The sequence below is a fragment of the Chenopodium album genome, chromosome 6 (assembly GCF_948465745.1).
Source record: "Chenopodium album chromosome 6, dcCheAlbu1.1, whole genome shotgun sequence".
Lineage (NCBI taxonomy): Eukaryota > Viridiplantae > Streptophyta > Magnoliopsida > Caryophyllales > Amaranthaceae > Chenopodium > Chenopodium album.
Window position 1 is genome coordinate 350205 of NC_137839.1, and position 27556 is coordinate 377760.

General features: G+C 37.3%; 1 protein-coding gene across 1 annotated transcript; it reads right to left on the bottom strand.

The window, feature by feature from the left end:
- Positions 1 to 299: 299 nt before the first annotated feature.
- LOC145635479 (uncharacterized) lies at positions 300 to 26176 on the bottom strand. Its single transcript, XM_081686764.1, has 10 exons — positions 25414 to 26176; positions 23622 to 23689; positions 23293 to 23363; positions 22875 to 23153; positions 2305 to 2468; positions 2161 to 2216; positions 2008 to 2060; positions 1773 to 1893; positions 1343 to 1440; positions 300 to 665 (listed from the first exon to the last, which is right to left on the bottom strand). The coding sequence occupies exons 1-10, from the start codon at positions 25818 to 25820 to the stop codon at positions 594 to 596; spliced, it is 1389 nt and encodes a 462-aa protein (XP_081542890.1). The 5' UTR covers positions 25821 to 26176; the 3' UTR covers positions 300 to 593.
- Positions 26177 to 27556: the final 1380 nt, after the last annotated feature.

Sequence of the window (27556 nt, forward strand, 5' to 3'; positions counted from 1 at the left end):
TTTTTTTGGTTCTAGACAACCAAGTCCCACTTTCCAACATTGACTGATGTTCACGTGATTACTAATTTCCTAATGACACCCCCTTTTCCTAAATTCACTCACTTTTGCCTCCAATTAAACACTCTCTCTCCTACTCTCTCCAATTCTCCATAACCAACACAGACACATTACAAAGTCGTATATTCTGTCCGAGTCATCCTTGCATATCAAAAATTCAACACCATCAGAAAATACATATCTTTATATATATTGAATACTTTAAGTTATACTGTCATGAGAGAGAACAGGAAAAGAGAAAAAAAAAAAAAAAACAGCTCTATTGCAGGAAAAGTGAGAGCTCTAGGTTCTTGCATAACACTGGCTGTGATAGATGAGAAAGGTAATAATTACAAAGATCATATACTAATACTAATAGAGAGTAAGAGCGTTCTAAATTCCAAAAATGACGTCTAATAGATGTACATGAGCAGAATTTTCAGTAAAATACAACATGAGCAGCTATATCTAGTCTAAGAAATGCAGAGTAAAGCATTATAAGTTTACAATTCAGACAAACCCATGGAGTGCAAGATAAGGAGCGATATTGACGGAGATTAAACCAGGAAGTTGTTGATCATATGGTAGATAACATCCGCACCATCAGAATTCAACCAATAGCTCTTCACCTATGTTTATCGAAGACATGCAACTATTAGTACCATTCCATTGTAAGAGTTATCATTAATCAATCAAAGCTTTAATCCCATAAGTGGGGTCGGCTACATGAACCAAATTTGATTATTCCATGTAATGATTGACCATTGTAAGATTTATGCACTCCACAAAAAATTGAATAAAAAAAATCATGAAAAAAAAAAAGATGAATAAATAGTGAGCACTTTACAGTCAGCTTCGAGGTAGTATATGTTATTTATCCGGACTAGCCTTTCAGCTTTATAGTTTTTAAAGAAGCAATTACAGTTCCGGAGCACTCCCTCCAGGAAAACAGAAGAAGGAAAAAAATATCAGCGGAGGTCAAGCTCAAACAGAACTTCACATATAACTTCTTTCAATCTATCTTGATAATAGGGTCCGCCAGGGGATATGGTATAAACCCTTACCAGAGTTCCAATAGATTTGAAACCACATCTACTTTTAGATACACTCTTTTACTTTATTCACCTTTTGCATTCTCTCTTACTTTATCCTACTCTATATTACACTCACTCACATTCTTCAATACGAGAGTTTTCTTAACTTGCGTATCTACAATAACTGAGTAGAACATAAATGGAGAGGATAAATACAACAGTACTAAGTAGCAGACTGAGAATGCAGCACATGCATTTGGTTTGTCACTTACCTGAATGGTGTTATGTGCAATGTATCGCTGTCTGCTCTGATGGAAGCTGACATCTACACGTTCCCAAGGTACTTGGTTAAGACCTCTGATCATCTCCTCTATAAGGGGCCAGAAAATATAAAAAATTAAAAAGAATAAGAAACTGACAAGGAAAAGAAAGAAAACTCGCTCGTTTTAAACAATGTGCCCTCAGTATTGAACCACATACTCGTTAATAGAAAAATCTTGCAAATGATATTGCCCCCAGGTATGAAAAAGTTTATGAATCAATAATGTCCTTTTTTAACATAGGAAAAGAATCAATAATGTCCTTGAATATTATGTGTATATGATGAGATATTTAATAGTTCCATTCAAAAAACTGAATTAACCGTTAGCTGGGATCTATCCAGCACAGAGCCTAATATCCAAATTGCAGGTTAAAACAGACCTTCATAGTCGAGTGTCTGGTTATCAGCATATGAAGACACTTTATGGCGACCATTATCCGGAGTGTCATGCTCAACGTAAACAATATGAGGGTACTTGTCATCGTTTGCGAGTAAATTAGACTAAAAATAAAGAGAAAAAGTAAGTTTAGTGACACATTTTTTTTATCAAAGACTAATGAATATATTGGTAAAAGTGAAATATGATAAGGAGATTCAGGACAAAGAAACATCAACCTTAGGTAGTTCATGCCGCCTGCGGATTGAAGAGGTGCTCCACCCAACTACATCTAAGAAGCAGTCAGGAACAACAGAATAATTGCATCCAATGGCTTATATAGCTCACATAACAAAAGAAGGGAAAATCAAATTTTAATTAGGGAAGGATACGATCAAAGTTAACATTGGCATAAGCAACACGCCGCTTGAAAGATCGTAAAGCAGAACTGTGAAGGTCCAAAAAATAACCAGATTATACTGATGAAAAAGTCAATATTTACATGTCAATCACGAGACAACCAATGATATACCAACATGAATTTTAGTTCATATGAATCAGAAGCCATACGAACAAGAAGTGGAGGTTTGCCTTCTTCGGTATCAGTTAGAAAGAGATGCTTTCCAGACCTTCCAGCAATCAAGTGCGCAGTTTGTGAAGCTTGTTTCTCCAAGAAAAGGACGCCACAAAGGAAAGGCAACTGTGGTTAAAACAAGTTGTGGATGAGATTAAGGTTTTTAATTACACTCTAGATGGCTCTCAAAAAAATGTTCAAAACAAATCAAGAAATGTATCAGCATAGCAGGACACAGAGCCCTAGACTTAGATGGACAAGGTACAAAACTGGGTGGTTCAGAACACACTGAACCAGAATTGGACCAGTACCAGGCCTCAACAGACCCTTGAGGTTGGGTATTTTATCCTTTTTTTTTTTCCCAAGTCCTTCAATATTTTAAAAAGACAGTCCAATGAACCAGGTTGTGCCTAGGGGCCCTAGGCTGATCCAGTGATCCAAGATTAAGCAATCCACTTAGAAGCTCTATGGATCAAGAACGAGTTGTCCTTGTGTTAGAAACTCTTGGATTTAGTCCATTTGCTCACTTGGGAGATCACTTGAAGCCCACAAAGGAGTGCTATTTATGTGTGCATGGCCATTTGCTATTTTGGGCTATATAATTTAGTTTGCTTTATCTTTTATTTAGGTTGTAATAAGGCTTAGAGGAGTTACTAACTTCCTCTCTTATTTAGCCGTAAGATTATGTGTGATTAAGAGTAAGTGTAACTCTTAATTGCTGATTCGTTACTATCCATTTAAATAGGTGTTACAAAGGAGTGAATTAAGAGAGTTTTATTTAGTTTTTGTAACTGTTGAATGTGGGCGGTTTTAGGGAGATGTTAAGTTGTAACCTTTCAGTTGCCTTGTTGCCCATATTTCCTATAAATTGGGCGATAATAAGAGAATGACAACTTTTGATTATTGAAAAAAAAATAATAATAAAAAAAAAAAAAAGTGTTTTTAGTGTTTCCTTATAGCTTTGAGTTTATTCTTGAGTTATAAGATTAGGGTGAGCTTTGAGTGTGTCTTGATTTCTTGCCTAAGATCCTATAACTTTGAGTGTGTTCTTGAGTTTTGGTTATCTATCCCATTTCTTGAGTTTTTTTAATGTAATTCATAACCCGTTCTATAAAGTTTGAATCCATCAACCTATATTCAGGTGGGTGTATTTAGACTAACATCATCCGGGCAATATTCAGGATCTAGCCCTTAACTTAAGAGTTTACACCTAGACTAAGCCAATTCAAGGTCACACCGGAAAAGGTAAACTTAGCTTGAAAACTAAACCAGCCTACTAGCTACCTCTATCAATCTTAGTGATCTACGAAGTACTAGCCATGCTACTTTGTCCTACTAGCTATATTATTATCCCTCTCAAATTGACCCCATCTCTCAAGGTGATGCTAAAGAAAAGCTAGCATGGCTGCTCCCCATGCATAAGTGACAGATGTAGTATCTGGATCACTAAGCACTTCAAAGAAGGGAACATACCTACTTAGTCCATCAGTGAATGACATTATAAAGCACAATTTAACGAGCATCAATAGTGCCATCTTCCGCCTCTTCCAGTCGTACTCCTTGTTGAAGTAATCTTATACAATTTGGCTGATGAAACAAGAGTGATCTCTCATCTTCGAATATAGTAGGAGAATGCTTATTACTGTATTATTGGATAAGGAACGATTTGCCATCAATGGGCAATTTAAGTAGGAGTATATCTTGTACTGTTATTCCTAGTTTATGCCCATTAATGTCAAAGGTGCTGGAAGTATGAAATATCCCTAACACCTTTGACACAAAAAACGACAAATTTTTTACCCAGGTGTGTTTGACCGATTTGCCCTTTAATGACAAAATTGAAGGGAAAATCGATTTATTTGACTGAATTTCCCATTAAGGCATTAATGACAAAATTAAAGACAAATCGATCAAACAAACCAAGGTCAAATTTGTTGTCTTTTGTGTCAAAGGTGTTTGAGTTATTACAATCACATTTCCACCACCTTTGACATTCATGGGCAAAAACTAGGAATAACACTGCAAGATGTGTCATTTCTAGTTAAATTGCCCATTGACGACAAACCAGTGCTCATCCAACAATACAGTAATAAGCATTATATTGTTGTATTAGAAGATGAGGAGATCACTCTTGTTACCAACCAAATTATATAAGATTATCTACAACAAAGAGCTCAATTGAGAGAGGCAGATGCTCATCGTGTGGTGCTTCATAATGTCGTGCACTGATGGGCTAAATGCTAAGTGATCCAAATACATCTGCCACTTATGCATGGGGAACAACCATGCTAGCTTTTCTTCGGCATCACCTAGAGAAAGGGGTCAAACTGAACCAGCCTACTCCCTAGAGCCGTCAAAAGTTGACCCGACTCGAAATAAAGACTCAAACCCGATTATTAACCAACCTATCTGAACCCAAAAAATTGGTGACCCAAACCCGACCTGACCCGACCTAAAACCAACCCTAGACCCGAGTTGACCCGAGTATGTGAGACCCGAACCCGAACATGAGCTGACTTGGAGATGACCCGACCCAAATGTAACCCGTAAATTATTGACCTGAATCGAACCCGACTTGAACCGAAATTAACCCAACCAGTTTTAACCCGTCAAAACCCGAATTTAACCCGACTTATTACTAACCTGACATGAATTCAACCCGATCCGAATTAAACCCAACCTGCTACAAACCCGACCTGATATCAACCCAACTTGATATCAACCCGACCTGACATGAATTCAACCCGATCCGAATTAAACCCAACCTGCTACAAACCCGACCTGATATCAACCCAACTTGATATCAACCCAACTTGCTATTGACCTGGCCCAAATTCAACCCGACTTGTTATTGACCCGACCCGAATTTTACCGGACCTATTACCAACCCAACCCAAAAATTCAACCCGATCTGTTAATAACCCGACTCGAAACAACACGACTTGTTATTGACCCGACCTAAATTCAACCCAAATTGTTCTTAACCCGATTTCAAATCACCTTAAATGCAATTTAGACCACCTTATTATTGTTGATCAAAACATTTTGTCTAGGGAGACCAAGTCGGTCCAGAGCATCATCCTCAAATTTAAAAGTTAAATATAGTATATATTTGTTGTATGGTCAAAGGAGATAATTATCTTCCTAAATTATAAACTATAGTTCCCTAATATATTGCCATATATATAGTAAAAGGAAATATTTAGCTTGATAAAAATAATAATTATCTATTTATAGTTAGTTGAACCCGAATATGACCTGACATGGAAATGACCCGACCTGATTGTAACCTGCAAATTACTTGAACATAACCCGACTTGACTCCGCCCTACTTGGAAATGACCCAACCTGATTATAACCCGCATATTATTGGCTTGAACCGAATCTGACTTGAACCCGAGAATGACCCGACTTGAAAATGACCCGACGTGATTATAACCCGTAAATTATTGACTTGAACCGAACCCAAATCAAACCCGAGAATGACCCGACTTGATTCTAACCCGCAAATTATTAACTTGAACCAAACCCGAGAATTACCATAACCCGTTTTAACCCGTCAAAACCCAACCCGAATGTAACCCGACCTGTTATTAACAAGACCTAAACCCGACCCAAACCCGATAAGAATTATGACCCGACGTGACCCGACTATAGCTCTACCCGAAACCTCCAAAATTTCTCAAAAATTGTGGATATTAGACTTCAATTTTGAAATTTTTTGACTTTTTTTCACCCAGAATTAAAATTGCTGAAATGTTTACCATAGTCCCTATACCCTCCAAGAGTCCAATTGGCTGGGTGGAACCATCCAATTTGCCTTTAAACGACCAATTTACCGATTTACAACTTGCACCGATTTCATTAACTCAAGCTTACCACGAACATTTATGAAAACATATAATGATCATATATGAATCCATACGGCATTATATGACCCCGAGATGTATCCCCTAAAATCTCAGCGCTTTTGGAATTATTCTTCAGTTTTGGTCCCAAATACCCTCTGGAAGTCCAATTGGGTGGGTGGAATCATGCAATTTGCCTTCAAATGACCAATTTACCGGTTTATAACATACACCGATTTCAATAATACAAGCCTACCACGAACATTTATGAAAACAAATACTGATCATATATGGTTCCAAACGACATTATATAACCCCGAGATATTTTCCCTAGTATTTCAAGACTTTTCGACACCAGGCTTTGAAACCTCAAAAATTTCTCAAAAAGTGTGGATATTTGTCTTCAATTTTGAAATTTTTCTATTTTTTTGGCCCGAAAATAAAAATTGTTAGAAATGTTTACCATGGTCCCTAATACCCTCCGGGAGTCCTACAGGTTGGGTGGAACCATCCAATTTGCCTTTAAACAGCCAATTTACCGTTTTACAATTTGCACCGATTTCATTAACTTAAGCCTACCACGAACATTTATGACAACAAATAATGATCATAAATGGTTCCAAACGACATTATATGACCCCAAGATGTATCCCCTAAAATCTCAAGCTTTTTCAACACCGGGACCTAAATCCTCCAAAATTTCTCAAAAAGCGTGGATAGTCTACATTTTTTGAATTTTTTGACTTTTTTTGCCCGTAAAGAAAAATAGCCTAGATGTTTACCATGGTCCTTACTATCCTCCGGGAGTCGAATTGGGTTGGTGGAACCATCCAATTCGCCTTAAAACGACCAATTTACCAGTTTAAAATTTGCACCAATTTCATTAACTCAAGCGTACCACGAACATTAATAACAACAAATAATGATCATATATGGTTCCAATAGGCATTATATGACCCCGAGATATATCCCCTAGAATTTCAGGACTTTTCGACACCGGGCTTTGAAACCTCAAAATTTTCTCAAAAAGTGTGGATATTAGTCTTCAATTTTGGAATTTTTCTTCTTTTTTTGGCACGAAAGTAAAAATTGTCGAAATGTTTACCATGGTCCCTAATACCCTCCGGAAGTCCTATTGGTTGGGTGGAACCATCCAATTTGCCTTTAAACAACAAATTTACCGTTTTACAACTTGCACCGATTTCATTAACTTAAGCCTACCACGAACATTTATGACAACAAATAATGATCATAAATGGTTCCAAACGACATTATATGACCCTAAGATGTATCTTATAAGATCTCAAGCCTTTTCGACACTGGGCCCTAAAACCTCAAAAATTTCTCAAAAGCGTGGATATTAGCCTTCAATTTTGGAATTTTTCTACTTTTTTTGGCCCGAAAATAAACATTGTCGAAATGTTTACCATTGTCCCTAATACCCTCCGGAGTCCTAATGGTTGGATGGAACCATCTAATTTGCCTTTAAACAGACAATTTACCGGTTTCCAACTTGCACCGATTTCATCAACTTAAGTCTAACACGAACATTTATGACAACAAACAATGAAACAATGATCATAAATTGTTCCAAACGATATTATATGACCCCGAAATGTATCCCTTAAAATTTCATGATTTTTCGACACCGGGACCTAAAACCTCCTAAATTTCTTTTAAAACGTGTATATTAGACTTCAATTTTGGAATTTTTTGACATTTTTCGCGCGGAAATAAAAATTGCAGAAATGTTTACCACGGTCCCTAATACCCTCCGGAGGTCCAACTGGGTTGGTGGGACCATCTAATTTTCCTTTAAACGGCCAATATAATTACCGATTTACAACTTGCACAATTTTATTAACTCAAGCCTACCACGAATATTAATAACAGCAAATAATGATCATATATGGTTCCAATAGGCATTATATGACCCCGAGATATATCCCCTAGAATTTCAGGACTTTTCGACACCGGGCTTTAAAACCTCAAAATTTTCTCAAAAAGTGTGGATATTAGTCTTCAATTTTGGAATTTTTCTACTTTTTTTATCCCGAAAGAAAAAATGTCGAAATGTTTACTATGGTCCCTAATACCCTCCGGGAGTCCTATTGGTTAGGTGGAACCATCCAATTTGCCTTTAAACAGCCAATTTACCGTTTTACGACTTGCACCGATTTCATTAAGTTAAGCCTACCACGAACATTTATGACAACAAATAATGATCATAAATGGTTCCAAACAACATTATATGGCCCCAAGATGTATCCCCTAAAATCTCAAGCCTTTTCGACACTCGGCCCTAAAACCTCCAAAATTTCTCAAAAAACGTGGATATTAGTCTTCATTTTTGAATTTTTTTGACTATTTTTTGCCCTTTAAAAAAAATTGCCTAAATGTTTACCATGGTCCCTAATACCCTCCAGGAGTCCTATTGGTTGGGTGGAACCATCCAATTTGCCTTTAAACAACCAATTTACCGTTTTACAACTTGCACCGATTTCATTAACTTAAGCCTACCACGAACATTTATGACAACAAATAATGATCATAAATGGTTCCAAACGATATTATATGACCCCAAGATGTATCCCCTAAAATCTTAAACCTTTTCGACACTCGGCCCTAAAACCTCCAAAATTTCTCAAAAAACGTGGATATTAGTCTTCATTTTTGAATTTTTTGACTATTTTTTGCCCTTTAAAACAAATTGCCTAAATGTTTACCATGGTCCCTACTACCCTCCGGGAGTCGAATCGGGTTGGTGGAACCATCCAATTCGCCTAAAAACGACCAATTTTCCGGTTTAAAACTTGCACCAATTTCATTAACTCAAGCCTACCACAAACATTAATAACAGCAAATAACGATCATATATTGTTCCAATAGGCATTATATAACCCCGAGATATATCCCCTAGAATTTCAGGACTTTTCGACACAGAACTTTGAAACCTCAAAATTTATCAAAAAGTGTGGATATTAGCCTTCAATTTTAGAATTTTTCTACTTTTTTAAGCTCGAAAATAAAAATTGTCGAAATGTTTACCATTGTCCCTAATACCCTCCGGAGTCCTAATGGTTGGGTGGAACCATCCAATTTGCCTTTAAACAGACAATTTACCGTTTTACAACTTGCACCGATTTCTTCAACTTAAGTCTACCACGAACATTTATGACAACAAACAATGATCATAAATGGTTCCAAACAAAATTATATGACACCGAGATGTATCCCTTAAAATTTCATGATTTTTCGACACTGGGCCCTAAAACCTCCTAAATTTCTTAAAAAGCGTGTATATTAGACCTCTTTTTTGGAATTTTTTGAAAATTTTCGCGCAGAAATAAAAATTGCTGAAATGTTTACCACGGTCCCTAATACCCTCCGGGAGTCCAATTGGGTTGGTGGGACCATCCAATTTGCCTTTAAACGGCCAATATAATTACCGGTTTACAACTTGCACCAATTTTATTAACTCAAGCCTACCACGAATATTAATAACAACAAATAATGATCATATATGGTTCCAATAGGCATTATATGACCCCGAGATATATCCCCTAGAATTTCAGGACTTTTCGACACCGGGCTTTAAAACCTAAAAAATTTCACAAAAAGTGTGGATATTAGTCTTCAATTTTGGAATTTTTCTTCTTTTTTTGGCCCGAAGGTAAAAATTGTCGAAATGTTTACCATGGTCCCTAATACCCTTCAGGAGTCCTATTGGTTGGGTGGAACCATCCAATTTGCCTTTAAACAGTCAATTTACCGTTTTACAACTTGCACCGATTTCATTAACTTAAGCCTACCACGAATATTTATGACAACAAATAATGATCATAAATGGTTCCAAACGACATTTTATGACCCTAAGATGTATCCTCTAAAATCTCAAGACTTTTCGACACCGGGCCCTAAAACCTCAAAATTTTCAAAAAAACGTGGATATTGTTTGGGGGTAAAAATACCCCCTATATGTGGACCAATGCCACCGCGACACGTGTCCCTAAGCTCAGGGCTCAATGGGCCAATTAGAGCATGACACGTGTCACTCAATGATAGAAGGGTGAAAATGGGCTTTAAGCCCACAACCCTAGAAACCGTAAAACGGTGGGAAGCCAATCTACTTAGGTTAAATAAACTAAGAGGCGCATATCCCAATACTCTATAAATACTGATCATTACATCAGTTTCAGGGATCCAATTCTCTCTCCAAGGGCAATGCCCCCCACATTTACTCTCCCTTCTCTCTACTTTCTCTCTCTAAAATACATTATTTCGGTCACTGACTTGATCGTCGGAGGCGGACCTCCGGCCCCCCCGGGGTCCGTTGTTTTGCAGGTGATCGGGCCGTTCGAGTGTTGCATTGCAGATCTGTCTCCCGAGGGACGTACACACCCTCCATTCGGGTACGTACTAAAAACCCCAAAACATTTGGCGCCGTCTGTGGGGAGACACATTTGTAATGGCACAACGGTGGATCACCGACTCAAGAGAGAGAGCCTCCTTTAGGAGGCAGCAGGCGTCATGAGGCCGGATGTCAAGTACAGCAGGCGTCATGAGGCTGAATATCGAGGGTCAGGCGGCCAAAAAGGCATGTCAGACTAAGTCATGCACTTTTAAAGGTTAAAGGGAAATGCCGTTTAATCTAAGTTTTATCAGGGGTGAGACGGCTAAATTGGCCAACTCCACTATTTTAAACCAACTCATTTAATGAGTTGGTCGCATGCTATGCAGCCGGATGCATACAGCCGGCATTCTATAGATTCCACTAGTTTTGACAACTAACGGAACAAGCATATTTATCTTTTGTAAAAAAGAGAAATAAAAAGCAAAGATTTTTAACTAAACTAATAGTGTTGTTAAGCACTATCGTATGCATGCGGCAGGAGCTGACCAATCCTCCTTCATTATCTATGAAAGAGGAGGAAGTTCCAACTTGTAGTGGGAATCATTTCACACGCAAGTAAGCTACCAAGCGTCACAAATTAGCTGCTCCACCATTAAAATACAAGCGGCATGACTAAATTTAGTGCAAACAAGTCAGCCGACATCAATTTATCAACCAAGGGTGGCAGCCGGTTACTTTCATCAATAAGGTCAGCCGGTTACCACCATCAATGGTGGCAGCCGAACATCATTATTAATAAGGTCATCAGGCAATTGCAGGGCTGCTTTGCGCTCCTACCAAGCTCAGTCGTAAGGGCTGCAATATTCATCAATTATTCATCAATTAAGCGGCTTCCATATCTGATGTGTTCAACCTCAAAGCTGGCTGCTTGATTGTTTGATTAACATAAGCGGCAGCCGACACCTGATCATGATGGCTCATCATTTAAGAATGAGCACAAGCGGCCAAGCATTTTCTTGTGTTAACATACGCAAGCGACCAAGCTTTCTTTCTTGTGTTAGCATACACAAGCGGCCAAGTTTTTTCTTGTGTTAGAATACTCAAGCGGTACTTGTGTTAGCATACACAAGCGGTTCTTGTGTTAGCATATGCAGACAGATTTTGTGCCGGCTAAGCATCATCATCAAAAGTGCATACAGCCGGCCGTTGTCAACTTTTAAATTAAATCACTCAGACGGCATGGGGCAGCATTGCTCGTCAATTTAGCCGGCTGAAGGGGCTTCTTTGTCCTCCAATTAAGTCCGGCTGCAAGACTACTTTGCTCCCAAGTTAAGGCTGGCCGCATGGCTGTATTGTTTATCAATCAAGCCGGCTGTGATGGCTGCTGTATGCATCACTTAAGCATGGCTATTTCATGCCTCAATTGAGTGATTGCCATGTCTGCTCGGTTCTTTTATCAAAGCCGGTTGCAATGGCTGATATATATTACTTATCATTATTATGATGTCAGGTACTCATTGCCGATTATCCGTCGAAAAGTTGGAATGTCTAACTAGTCAGGCGGCATGGTTGCTTTTTTCAACCTCAAAAACGGCTGTGATGTAAGTTAGCAAGAGCTCGATGGTAATCTTGATCAAGCGGCAAATATGCCGACTTATACAATGATAGTCAGGCGACACTTAGAAAGTGGATGCCTAATTGATACAACCGACCATGAAACTTATATGGCAGCTCTATGTACACCACTATTATTATAGTGAGCTTGCACATCATAGTGCATACAGCCGGCTACTATCATCTTTTACATTAGTGCACTCAGGCGGCATGGGGCAGCTTTGCTCCAATGGTGTCAGCCGGTGATCGCTATTAATGGTGGCAGCCGGTCAGAGCTATGAACAGTGGTAGCCGAGTTGTTTTCTACCTCAATTAAGCGGTTGTCATGGCTCAATTGCTCGTCAATTAAGTCCGACTGTAGGGGCATCCATGCTTATCAATTTATCCCGGTTGTATGGGCACCCAGGCTCATCAACTAATTCCGGCTGTAGGGGTTGTTACCTGTCTCAACCAAGCCCGGCTGCTGGGCTGCTTTGTTCATCCTCAAAAGCCGCCTGAAGGGGCTGTCTGGTCATCTTTTCACCCAAAAATTGTAGGGTGAGCAAGGTAGTGAGTCGTTCCTCATTACCGGTTGTATTATCATTGAAGAAGCTCACATGTATAAGTGGAGATAGGCAGCTATATGAGCATTTAAAGAAGCCTCGCCACTTGTATATATCTCTTTGGGAGTATAATGGTTAGGCGGTATTAATACTGAGGCGAATGAGTTCATGCGGAAGCTGCTAGGCACTAACAACCAGAGTCTCATGAAGGCATGGTCGTATGAGTTTTGTTAACGTCAATATATATCATTATTATGATTTAAAAAATAAAAAATAAAAAATAAAAAAAAAAAAGATTTGATAATTATTGCTGTATCAAATGGTCGGTTCTTAAAAACCAAGAGGTCGAGATGCGGAGATGAAAGCATCCGGCCATGGTGTTGCTGTATCATGCGGAGAACTTATTGCTGAGTTCTCATGAGACGGTCATCAAAGCCGACCAGCGTTTAAGAGTTTGTGCATGAGTTGGGTGGCCTTTTGAGGTTTGTTCAAGCCAATAATCATCATTATTTTGATTATAATATGAAAATATGAAGTATCATGCCGGAAGCTTGCATACAGGCGGCAAGCATAGCCAACAAGCAAAATCGAGCCATTTTTGATTGAGTATAAGTGGAATCGAAGAATGATCATTTAAGCCGCTTGTAAAACCGGCTATGTATATACAAGTCAAGCCATAGATTGCTTGCAATATGATGGACAGTATTACTAGCTAGCTTGTATGTATTACATAGGCGTCGGCAAGCTTCTCGATGTCTGCTACTTCTTACAACAAGCGTCCCTCAACCACAGCCCAAGCCAACTCCAATGCAGGCGGCATGGGGCAGCATTGCTCGTCAATTTAGCCGATTGAAGGGGTTTCTTTGTTCTTCAATTAAGTCCGGCTGCAAGGCTACTTTGCTCTCAAGTTAAGGCCGGTCGCAGGGCTGTTTTATTTATCAATCAAGCCAACTGTGGGGTTGTTGTATGCATCAAAATTAGCGGATGCTTTGCTCAACCTCAAAACCGGTTGTGATGGTTGCTTCGTTCAACCTGAAAGCCAGCTGCCAATCTGCCATGGCTGCTTTGTTCACCCTCAAAGCCGGCTGTAAGGGCTGTTTTGTTCAAACGGCATTTTTGGTGACTGAATCTTAGCTTAAAAGCCGGCACGATTGAGCAAGGCATACATCCGACCATGGTACCAAGTACCATGTCAAGAGCTAATGTGAATATGGCTGGACAACTACCTGTTCAAAAGGCCGCTTGAGTGTTGTTCACTTGTTCATGATAATATTTATCATGAAATATCATTATTATGATTTATTTTTATTTTGTTTAAAAAAAATAAATAAATAAAAATAAAAAAAAAAATAGTGAACTTGAGTTCTTGGTCTCAAGCTGCATGTCACCAGCCAGGCGGCATCATATCAAAGCCCATGCTATCTTATGATTAAGCTTAAGCTCCTCCGAGTCGGAAAATGATGATGTTGAAAGCAACAATGGAGATCGACTCTTTGGGAGTATAATGGTCAGGCGGCATAAGTGTCGAGCACCCTTCGCATTTGGTTAAGCTCGGCAGCCGGCCTTCCAAGGTTCTTCAAGGGCTAAGCTACCCAATTACATGGGTTAAGCATCAAGCATTGAATATTTGAGGTAACAATTGACTTACTCTCCTCTAAATAATGTTGATGCATTAAAATAAACTAGGTTAAAAACTTAGTAGCTACTAAATTAACGTCCAAGTGACGTGAGGCCAATGGCCGGATAATAAACTAAGTTTGAAGCTAAACTAACGTCCAAGTGACGTGAGGCCAATGGCCGGATAATAAACTAAGTTTGAAACTTAGTAGCGATTTCAACGTCTGAGTGACATGCGGCCAATGGCCAGATAACTAAACTAGGCACAAAACCGCTTAGTGGCTATACAGCCGGTCTCAACCTAGACCAGAGGCCAATGGTCGGATGGTTGCTTTTTTCATAAAATCGTCTGTCCCAACATGGACAATGGCGTCCGACAACACCCCTCCGGGTGCAATCGTCGCAGAGAGCAGCCTACTTGCTTGCTCTACGTACCTATGCAGACGGCAAAGATTGAACGACCAAATTGGTCAACTCATAGCCGTCTGACCAGAACAGTCTAAAGAACGACTAAGTTTTCGGAACACCGGATGTCCAAAAGACATCAGCCGGTGATCGACCAAAGTTCTAACCTAGATTACCTTCCGAAATTATACAAGTCCTCCCAATGGTGTAGAAAGACATTGAAAGTATAATTGGATTACAAACACCCCAGGCGGCCATTTGCCTCCTGTGAATAGTCAGGCGGCCATTTGCCTCCTGCCCTATGAATAGTCAGGCGGCCATTTGCCTCCTGCCCTGTGAAGAGTCAGGCGGCCATTTGCCTCCTACCTGCCCCAGGCGGCCATTTGCCTCCTGCCATGTGAATAGTCAGGCGGCCATTTGCCTCCTGCCCTGTGAAGAGTCCAGGAGGCAATTTGCCTCCTGACCTGTTAATAGTCAGGCGGCCATTCGCCTCCTGCCCTATTAATAGTCAGGCGGCCATTTGCCCTATTAATAGTCAGGCGGCCATTTGCCTCCTGCCCTGTGAAGAGTCAGGCGGCCACTTGCCTCCTGCCCCAGGCGGCCATTTGCCTCCTGCCTTATGGGATGTCAAACGTCTCAAAAATATTCTAAGTCTCCCAAAGGTCATATGACCACCATAGTGAGGCTAAAAGAAATAAAAGTCGTCATCCGCCTAGTTCAGGCGGCAATCATTATTATGATTGATTAACTTAGAAAATATCATACCATTTAAGGTATCAGATTTTCCAAGTTAATCAAATCTCTCTTTTATTGAACTGGACATATGCCGCCCATAGAGATTTTGAACAAGCGGAAAATAAAGCCTTGATTTCGAAAGGAGTAATTCCTCTTGAAAGAGAAATTACCCCTTCTGAGGGGCTAATGTTTGGGGGTAAAAATACCCCCTATATGTGGACCAATGCCACCGCGACACGTGTCCCTAAGCTCAGGGCTCAATGGGCCAATTAGAGCATGACACGTGTCACTCAATGATAGAAGGGTGAAAATGGGCTTTAAGCCCACAACCCTAGTAACCGTAAAACGGTGGGAAGCCAATCTACTTAGGTTAAATAACCTAAAAGGCACATATCCCAATACTCTATAAATACTGATCATTACATCAGTTTCAGGGGATCCAATTCTCTCTCCAAGGGCAATGCCCCCCACATTTACTCTCCCTTCTCTCTACTTTCTCTCTCTAAATATATGACCCCGAGATGTATCCCTTAAAATTTCATGATTTTTCGACACCGGGATCTAAAACCTCCTAAATTTCTTTAAAAGCGTGTATATTAGACTTCAATTTTGGAATTTTTTGACATTTTTCGGGCGGAATTAAAAATTCCAGAAATGTTTACCGTGGTTCCTAATACCCTCCGGAATTCCAATTGGGTTGGTGGGACCATCCAATTTGCCAATATAATTACCGGTTTACAACTTGCAACAATTTTATTAACTCAAGCCTACCACGAATATTAATAACAAATAATGATCATATATGGTTCCAATAGGCATTATATGACCCCGAGATATATCCCCTAGAATTTCAGGACTTTTCGACACCGGGCTTTAAAACCTCAAAAATTTCTCAAAAAGTGTGAGTATTAGTCTTCAATTTTGGAATTTTTCTAACTTTTTTAGCCCCAAAGAAAAAATGTCGAAATGTTTACCATGGTCCCTAATACCCTCCGGGAGTCCTATTGGTTGGGTGGAACCATCCAATTTGGCTTTAAACAGCCAATTTACCGTTTTACAACTTGCACTGATTTCATTAACTTAAGCCTCCCTCGAACATTTATGACAACAAATAATGATCATAAATGGTAACAAACGACCTTATATGACCCCTAGATGTATCCCCTAAAATCTCAAGTCTTTTCGACAGTGGGCCCAAAAACCTCCAAAATTTCTCAAAAACCGTGGATATTAGTTTTCATTTTTGAATTTTTTGACTATTTTTTGCCCTTAAAGAAAAATTGCCTAAATGTTTACCATGGTCCCTACTACCCTCCGGGAGTCGAATTGGGTTGGTGGAACCGTCCAATTCGCCTTAAAACGACCAATTTACCGGTTTAAAACTTGCATCAATTTCATTAACTCAAGCCTACCACGAACATTAATAACAACAAATAATGATCATATATGGTTCCAATAGGCATTATATGACCGCGAGATATATCCCCTAGAATTTCAGGACTTTTCGACACAGGACTTTGAAACCTCTAAAATTTCTCAAAAAATGTGGATATTAGCCTTCAATTTTGGAATTTTTCTACTTTTTTTGGCCGGAAAATAAAAATTGCCGAAATGTTTACCATTGTCCCTAATTGTAATACCCCAAATTTTAGAGTATTAATTTTGGAGTATTTTTTTTAGTCAAATTTCTTTTCAAAAATAAACTTTTAAACTAATTGTTATTATTTTCAAATTGTATGACTATTATTTTTATTTTCATTTTTGGATTTTTTTTTTTTAAAAAAAAAAAAGAAAACAACTCCATCTTAAATTTAATCTTATCCTACATAAGAGCCTTCTAGATACTTAATTAATCCCTAACCATACTTTATGTATAAATACACCACTCCATCCCAATTGCCGTGAGAAAACCATTGAACTCTCAAGAAGCCATTTTCCTACTCTATCTTGCGTTGTTCGCTAAAACCCATCACCATAGTTGTCTTGGTATAAAGGTAAATCATGTTTCTTCTCCTCTTTCCATCCATGATTCTAAAGGAAATCTTCTACAATATATATTACCTTCTTAATCCATTGTATACAAACTCAAAGAATTGCAATACGAGTTGGCAGAATTATGTTCACCAATATGAATTGCAATCGATCGTCAATTTCGTTGTATTCTCCATGCCCATGCCGCCTACCCTTCTTCTCTAATAAAGTCATGAAGTTGCAGCTTTTAGTCAAATGAATTTGATAGAAAAAAAAAATAATTTTGTTTTAATTAGTTAAATAAATTCATGCATACACCCATATTGTAGTGTATTGACAACGTTAGTGGATTCTAGCACTTGGTATTATAAACTACTAATTGACTAACTATTTCGATCAATAATATAGTAAGACTAACTTGGACCTATTTATTGGTTTATTGGTAGACGGAGGCTTGTAGGTGAACGTTCGGAGGTTAATTACCTTGAGTTTTACGCACGATCAAGGTAATTTTCAATGTCCATCATCTTTAGAATCCCGTTAGGAAATTGTTTTGAAATATTATGTGTCAAATACGTGCTTATGTAATTATATGTGATGAGTGTGTTATCGTATGATATTATGGAATCATATATTATATATGAGTTTTCTATTTTGTGTACTAGTATATGTAATTTCGAAAATATGATTATTTGTTATCGTATGAGTTTTTTTTTTAAATATAACCTTGGGTATTGGATGATTGATTATACGTGATTGACGGTCTATATGGATGACCATGGTCTAATAATACTGAAATTGAAGTATTGTTACTTGAAATTAAATTGATTTGTGCAATACTTGTGTACAGTGTAATTGGATGATATAATCTAATAAAATGTACAGTGAAATTTAATTTAAGAAGGGAAATGAAACCCGAAAGGGTGAAGAACAGGTTGCCCACTAGTAGTGATGGTTGCTACTAGTTGGTTAAAATTATTGTATATTGTTGTTAGTCTTCCTCCTAATCACTGGGTATTAGTGAGGGGTGTGCACACTAGGGACATTCTGTCTTATTTTGTGGCCAATTAAGGTTACGCGCGACCCTCTGTAAGTAGGTGGTGACAGGGACTAGTCCCGGCTTACTGGCGTTCTCTTTCCCTTTCTTAACTAAAGTAATAATATGTTATGTGACTATTTGAACTTGGTTCAGTATTAAAATATTTATGAGACTATATTATGTATAAAATGTTTTGAACTAAAATTATTTATTTTACGGGATGGAGTTGGAATTACTCAGTTTATCTGATTTTTGGGAGTCTTCTCTCTTTTCTTGTTTCTGATTTATTTTGCAGGTTGGTAAAAAGGGCACTCGGTTACGTGTGAGGAGACGTTAGAATAATCACGTAGCTAAAACAATTTAGTTTATCCCCGAATTTAATTATTTCCTCTCAATTATTGGTTTCAAATAATTGCAGTTTTGATGTAATGCCTATTTTATTTTGCCACAACTTAGACCACTTAGTTATTTTAAATATCATGTTATTTTTGCTTTGCATTTATTTTCTACGGAAAATAAGTGTAGCAGTAACACTTCCAGAGTTCGATGGTTGGGCTTTTGAAAGTTAAAGGTTACTCTTATTGTTTTTAAAGACTCGAATTTTGGGGGTGTTACACTAATACCCTCCGGAGTCCTAATGGTTGGGTGGAACCATCCAATTTGCTTTTAAACAGACAATTTACCGTTTTACAACTTGCACCGATTTCTTAAACTTCAGTCTACCACGAACATTTAAGACAACAAATATTGATCATAAATGGTTCCAAACGATATTATATGACACCGAGATGTATCCCTTCAAATTTCATGATTTTTCGACACCAGGCCCTAAAACCTCCTAAATTTCTTAAAAAGCGTGTATATTAGACTTCTATTTTGGAATTTTTTGACATTTTTCGCGCGGAAATAAAAATTGCAGAAATGTTTATCACGGTCCCTAATACCCTCCGGAGGTCCAATTGGGTTAGTGGGACCATCTAATTTTCCTTTAAACGGCCAATATAATTACCGATTTACAACTTGCACAATTTTATTAACTCAAGCCTACCACGAATATTAATAACAGCAAATAATGATCATATATGGTTCCAATAGGCATTATATGACCCCGAGATATATCCCCTAGAATTTCAGGACTTTTCGACACCGGGCTTTAAAACCTCAAAATTTTCTCAAAAAGTGTGGATATTAGTCTTCAATTTTGGAATTTTTCTACTTTTTTTATCCCGAAAGAAAAAATGTCGAAATGTTTACTATGGTCCCTAATACCCTCCGGGAGTCCTATTGGTTAGGTGGAACCATCCAATTTGCCTTTAAACAGCCAATTTACCGTTTTACGACTTGCACCGATTTCATTAAGTTAAGCCTACCACGAACATTTATGACAACAAATAATGATCATAAATGGTTCCAAACAACATTATATGGCCCCAAGATGTATCCCCTAAAATCTCAAGCCTTTTCGACACCGGGCCCCGAAACCTCCAAAATTTCTCAAAAAGCGTGGATATTTCAATTTTGGATTTTTTGACTTTTTTTGCCCGGAATTTAAAAACGCCGAAATGTTTGCCATGGTCTCTTATATCCTCCGGGAGTTCAATTGGGTGTGTGGAACCATTCAATTTGCTTTTAAACGGCCAATTAACAGTTTACAAGTTGCACCGATTTACCGGTTTACAACTAGCACAGATTTACCGGTTTACAACGGCCAATTTAATTAACTTGCACCGAACCCGACTTGAACCGAAATTAATCCAAACCCGTTTTAACCTTTCAAAACCCGAATTTAACCGGACTTGTTACTAACCTAACCTGAATTCAACCCGACCCGTTCCTAACCTGACCCGAATTAAACCCAACCTGTTATAAAACCGACCCGAAATCAACCTGACTTGTTATTGACCTGACCCAAATTCAACCCAAATTCAACCCAATCTGTTTCTAACCCGACTCGAAATTAACACTTGTTATTGACCCAACCTAAATTCAACCCAAGTTGTTCCTCACCTGATGTCAAATCACCCTACATGTAATTTAGACCACCTTATTATTGTTGATCAAAATATTTTGTCTAGGGAGACCAAGTTGTCCAGGCAGCAAAAGAAAGGAGCATCATCCTCAAATTTAAGAGTTAAATATATTATATATTTGTTGTATGGTCAAAGGTGATAATTATCTTCCTAAATTATAGACTATAGTTCCCTAGTATATTGCCATATATATTATAGTCAAAGAAAATAATTAGCTTGATAAAAATGATAATTATTTATTTATAGTCAGTTGAACCCGAATATGATTTGACTTGGAAATGACCCGACCTAATTGTAACCTGCAAATTATTGACTTGAACATAACCCGACTTGAATCAAAGAATGACCCAACTTGGAAATGACCCAACCTGATTATAACCCGCAAATTATTGACTTGAACCGAACCCGACTTGAAAATGACCTGACCTGATTATAATCCGCAAATTTATGACTTGAACCGAACCCGACTCAAACCCGAGAATGACCTGACCTGATTCTTACCTGCAAATTATTGACTTGAACCGAACCCGACTCGAACCCGAGAATTACCTTAACCCGTTTTAATCCGTGAAAACCCGAATTAAACCCGACCCATTGTTCACCCGACACGAATGTAACCCGACCTAAACCCAACCCAAATCCGATAAGAAGTATGACCCGACGTGACACGACTCAAGCATGACCCGCATAAGTTATGGAATTAATATGAATTGACCCGACTGAGTTGACCCGACCCACTCAAACCCGACCCGTTTACCCGAATTGACAGCACTACTACTGTCGTACCCGTTTTTAGAAATTTTGATTTTGCCGTACCCCGTCTCCAGACCAGTGCCGTTTTTGTCCCCGTATCCATTTTTGTACAACATAGGTTCAACATTGGAGGTAAGAAACATAGAGCAAAAAGAAATTTCCATGAGATGAATTCAAAATTTCCTTCTATAATGTTCATAATTTCATATAACATGAAAAGGACAACATATGCTTACAAATCTCTCAAGGTCTCAAGCACGGTATAAAGTCAAATCATCCAAGAGAATATGCTAGCAGGACTCCTAAATTGAATCATAATATGAATGTTCATGGGAGTTAAATGACCAAATCATGAACTTTGGTTGGCCTTGGTCTACGTACTTAGTTAAGACAAAGAACTAAGATTCGAATCAAGAAATGATAGTATCCTAAAAGGAGTATTCTGGAGAACAACACATACAAGGTCTTTATAAACATTACTCCATACAGCAGACTTACTATGCAAATATATACTAAACATATATGCTAGCCAACATCTTAGCATAGACTTTGTATGACACTCTAAACTGAATTCTGTTCAACCTTAGGCACAGAGCACCCAATAAAATAGGCATGACATCCACCAAGTTTGACAAAGAAAAGAGGAAGAGCTTATCCAACGACAGTGTTGTAAAAATGACTCCAGACATCCTACCACTGGCAGAGCCAACGTGGAACAAGGAGGGACAGTTGTCCCCCCAATTTTTATTTTTATTTTTATTTTTATTTTATTTTTTTTTTCAAAAAAAAAATCATTCAAATAGATTATTTTGTGCATAATGATTTATACCAAATGAAATGGATCAGAGGTCAAAGTAGCATTTGTAGAGCCTCGTGAATGCGGGATCAAATCCCACGGTATTTCATTTCATCTCTTATTTTTTAATAAGTACAGAATGATTAAATATAATTTACAATCCACAGGACTATTACAACAATCATTCAACTGACATGAGCTTATATACAACAGATTAGAGTTCAATCCTTGATACTGCAATTTTACTTTCTTTATTTGTACCATGAACATTACGTCATTACCCCAAACTAAGGTTGTAAACTTGTAATAGGGCAATATGAAGCTATATAATTTAATGTTTGACTTTTTCAATCATTCTTAATGTTTGGATTTTTCAAAAATTCTGAACCCGTAATCAAATACTTTTATGGAGGAAGAATTGGTATATAATGTAGGTTTTTTGACTAAGTACTCCATATTTTGGTTTTTTTTGAGTTGTAGAGCTTCAACTATTTATTTAAGTATCTATTTGTTCCAACAATTTTATCATACTAAACGATGTCTATTTGTTCCCCCGTTTTGAAATTTTCTGGCTCCGCCACATAATATGACTGCAGCAAGACAGTGTCAAGACACGGATGGTCAAAAGTGCTATTTAGTTTTCACAGTGCATTCCTGAACTATAAACTGAAAAGTAAGCTCAACATATACTAATATCAGGCTTGTTTTGTAGTCACAACTCACAAGCTCAAATTAACATTCTAAATGGCTATTGAGGAATTCATATGAGAAATAACAGTACGCACAAGTTAAGAAGAAACATTATGCAAGTCTAGCTAAAGTACCTACCTGTCTGTGTCCTCGTGAACCCAGATGTGGAGTTGCAACAGTGATAAAATTCATGGGTTCCAGTCCAGCAATTCTACCTTGGCAGTCTTCTCCAACCTTTTCAACGCTACAACTTAAAGTCTCATCTTCAAAGTAGTTTCCCTTTGCAACCAAAATGTTCGATGTTTCCTGAGGTTCATACAGCTTTCCAATAGCATGCCTTGCAACAAGACCCCCTAAAGAATGTGAAATAAATGAAATCTTCTGCAACCCAGGCCTGCGGCTAATAACAGTGGATACCTGCAGTTGTGCAAAGTATGAAAATATCATCACTGAAGTCTTGTAAGGAGCGGAAAGCATAGGCTATTCACAAGGAAGACAAGGCAAACAATTACAGGTAACTTAGGCTATGAGGATGAAATAGCTATTACCCAAATACCTCATCAGCAAGACGTTCACCCATCAAATCAACACCATCAAATGTCAATGTAGCGGTGTTGCATTGACTACCTGCAGCAAAGACGAATGTGAACTTTGGCAAATCATTTTGGTGAATATAAAGAGTAAAATAGCTTCCTATCGAAAAAAAAAAAATAATAACTCTTTAATATGAATGGATGAAAGGCTGGTAAGTGGTAACAATTCATGTCTAAAAAAGAAAAGCTTATAATAATTTCTGGATAGATCAGTAATATGACTAGAGTAGGACACCTCCCTGTAAAGTAAAGTTACTTAAGTATGAAGCAGGAGGGGCGAAATAGAACTCACAATGCACCATTACTTTGTCAGGGAGCTGCTTCACAAATTGATCAGCAGTAAATTTCCAGTCAGTGGCACTACATTATAAGTGTTCACAAGTCAAGTAAGTATGTGTAGCAAGTGTATAATTATACATAGGGACACCAAAAAAATATATATTATTAAGTACTATAGATTTCAGAATGGAGAAATTTTAAACAAAAAAACAAGCTGCCAAAGCATGTGACCAATATGCATGGTGAAACATTTCTTACAAGTTTTAGCAGTACAAAACTGTAACAATGGAACTGAAGCACCTTATACAGATAGAGAATAGTGAGTTATAGGATTATAGAGGCATATAGAAGGGTAGAAAAACAAGATATTAACAACTACTATCTTTTGGCTAATTCAGCACTAAGCGATAATGGGTGACAAGGCATGATGGAAGGTTCAATCTTCTCAGTTAATATCTTTTCTTTTTTTTCATTTTGTGGGACAAGGAATAACAAATTCATACATATTATCACTTAGTCAGTGGTTCAAGTACACATTAAACCACTGATGCCGATAAACACACGTAAATGATTTTGTATCAGTAATTTTACAAAAAGAAGCTATTTCATAAAAGAGTGAAATAACCTTTCTAGCGAAGGCTGCAAAGCACATATAATATGTAAGAAAATAAAACATGAACACAGCCCAATCGCTGACATCAGTTGAAAAAAATTGTCTGCTCATACATACTCCATATAACATAACACCAAACAAAAATATCTCATCCTATGTGTCAACTAACAGACCTAGAAGCTATTTCTTTAGTTCCCATAATTTCCTCATACATGTCATTTTGTCACCTACCAAATAATGGCCAGCCAGATTACTTACAAAATTGCTTACTAAACTAGTTAAAGTTGCACTTATTATCCCCTGCTTCAAATGACTGAACTGGACTCATTTCTTTTCATTTGTTTGGCCCTAATCCAATAAAAGGAGCCTTCTATTTCATCCTTCACAAGGTCTTTAAGAAAACGTATATCTAAATCACTCTCATCTTCACATTAACTCAATTTTTAAGGAAATGGCCATAAAGGCATACCCCATTCACCAATACTATCTTTACTACCCCCCTTCACATCACTCTCCCTCTTCCTATTTCTTTTGATAACTTCAAATTGATGGTCCATCACCACAAGATTCATAGTTTCAACAATGTAACACTACAAAAAGTTGTCTTATCATCCAACATATGATTCTCTTGACTAAAAGCACCAAAATCCTTTATCAAACAAATTTTAATAAGCACATTAAGGTAATTTGTCTCATAAGATTTCCACTAAAGGATTGATATGCTTCCTAAAACCCTTTTATCATCAAAATTACAACGAGCACATTCTTAGCATTTGTAAATATCTTTTATCCTCAACTTCCCATTATTTATATCCAACTTCCTATTGGCATTGCCATCAAGCAATCCCTTGCGACTACATTCTCTCAGCAAGATATACGCACAATAAGTAATTGGCTCTCTAAAATTTTCAGCTAAAATTGGTTCTTCAACATGGTACAAACTCTCAAACTCGAGTTTTAGAGCTTACAAACGAGTTCAATAATTCAGTTGAGTTACTCCCTAGTCGCTACCCTCAAAAACAATCACTACTATAACTTAACCCTCTAACATATTATGCAATAATGGATTAATCATCAACCTAGCAATATCATCCATCATATCATTACAAAACACCCAATTTACTATAATCAATGAACACTAAAAGAATTGCAAAACAAATGTAAGGAATAGGAGAGAGAAGAGAGAGAGGACCTTCCAATAAGACCATTAACCATGACAACAAGATGCTTAGGAGAGAGGTTAAACTCAACCATGGCAGAATCCACAATATCCTGCCCACCAGCAACAGATTCAGTCTCTGTCTTCTGCCCTAATTGTTGCAATTGCTTATCTTTCCTATTCCCAAAACACCCAATTCCCAATTTACTAAGAAATTCCATCATCAAAAAACTATCAGATTTTTTCTGTATACTACTACTGCTAATGCTTAAAAATTTGTGCTGAAAGAACCCTTTTTTCTGCTGAAATCTGCAAGAAATGGGTGTTAAAGCAGGAAATTGAACTGGGTTTTTGCTGTTTTTAAGCTTACAATCAGATCTCCATGAAATGGGATTTGAGGGTTTGATTAAAAGTGCAGAACTTGGATACAAGAATATCATGAGATACACAAAATGGGAAAGTAAGAAGAAGGGTACATTAATTAAAAATAAATAAATTAAAGATAAAATTGAGGAATTCTGAAGAAGTGACAACTAGAAAGTGGTGGAAGAAGAGTGGAGTGTAGATGGTGGCACTGTAATGTGACTGCAATTTTTTTTTGTTAAAGTCTCTTTGCTTGAACGATATGTATGATGATTAGTTTGTGTGAATATCAAGTTTACCAAAGATCTTGTCATAAACATTAGGATTTGAGTAATTTTTGACCAATTCTATTTCTAACACTAACGAATTAGATTCTTCTGTTAATAGAGAGAATTTGATTCTTTGATGACTTTGAGTTGCATATGATCTACTTCATATAAAGTTGGTATTTTTTAGTTTTGTTCGTTTCGGTTAACAACAATACGAATAGAATAAAACGTGAATGATTTATCTATTAAGACTTGTAATAGAAGAATTGAAGGCGACGATCTAATAATGGTAAATTTAGTTCAAGGAATTTGGTCTTATTGGAATTTGATCCAAAGCATCCTCGTTAGCATAAAGATACTTCTCCAAAAGTTCGAGCATTCAGAAATAAATCATTATAGAGAAACCAATAGAGCACTAAATTCGATAACATACATATTATAATTTCTTAAACTAGGGTGTGAACCGCGCTTTGCTCTCGGATATGCTTTAAATAATTCTTTTTTACGTTACGCTTAAAAAGACTTGTTAATTAAATTAGAATATAATGACACAATAAATTATTTTGGATTATTTTTAATCTAACTCATGATAATTTCTAGCTAAAATGGTAATATATATGGTTTTCATTCTATGAGGTTTGGTGTTCAAAATTCTTTATATCCATTTTTAGTTTATGATCTCATGGATAAAAATTGTTGAAAGATAGATGATGTGCTGTGATGCTAGTGTAAAAAGGAGTACACGTAGAACACAGACATTTTTAGCAAATTTTTTTTTTTTTTTTTGAAGGAAGGAATGCCTTTAATATATAAATACATAATGTTAGTATAATAATAATAATAATAATAATAATAATAATAATAATAATAATGTTCAATTGTCTTGGAATTGTTAAGTTTTTTCTCTCCTTATTTTCGGGATCGCTTTTAATATATAAAGTATATATAATTAGATATACATTGATACCTATAATAGCCTGCAAATTTTCTCAATGCTCTACAAGGACAATTAAAGTGTAACTCTCAAGAGGATGACATCCTAATTGAATTTTCCATTACTCGTACCGTTGTATTGTCTTGGAATTGTTGAGGTTATTCCCTCTTTATTTTTGGGAGCACTTTTTGACACGTAAAAGTGTAGATATACAATATAATAGCCTGCAAATCCTCTCGATGCCCTACAAGAACAATTAAGGTGTATCTCTCGAGATGATGACATCCTAATAGACTTGTCATTTCTCGTATTGGTGTTTAAAAGAGTCACAAGGGCGAGTGATGAGAATCGATCTCAAAATCTCCTAAAACTAGAGAAAAGATCTAACCATTTAAGTTATTGTTCACTCTCGTATTGATGGTTTTTAAAGCTTCTTTATTTTTAGTTTTTGGGAAAGAAAGATTAGACCAATGCAAAGATCTTAAACAAGTAGAGCTCGAAGTTGACGCATATAGGATCCATTAAGCTGTGAACAAAAATGTACTGATGTTTCAACTAATTATTCTCGTCTATAATTATTAAAAGAATTAACGACAAATCAAACAAAACC

Coding starts and splice junctions, on each gene's coding strand:
- LOC145635479 (XM_081686764.1), bottom strand. CDS start 25,820: ATGATATTCTTGTATCCAAGTTCTGCACTTTTAATCAAACCCTCAAAT. Junction 2,061..2,160: donor TGCCAATGTTAACTTTGATC/GTATCCTTCCCT, acceptor ACTGCTTCTTAG/ATGTAGTTGGGTGGAGCACC. Junction 1,894..2,007: donor GGCGGCATGAACTACCTAAG/GTTGATGTTTCT, acceptor CTTTATTTTTAG/TCTAATTTACTCGCAAACGA.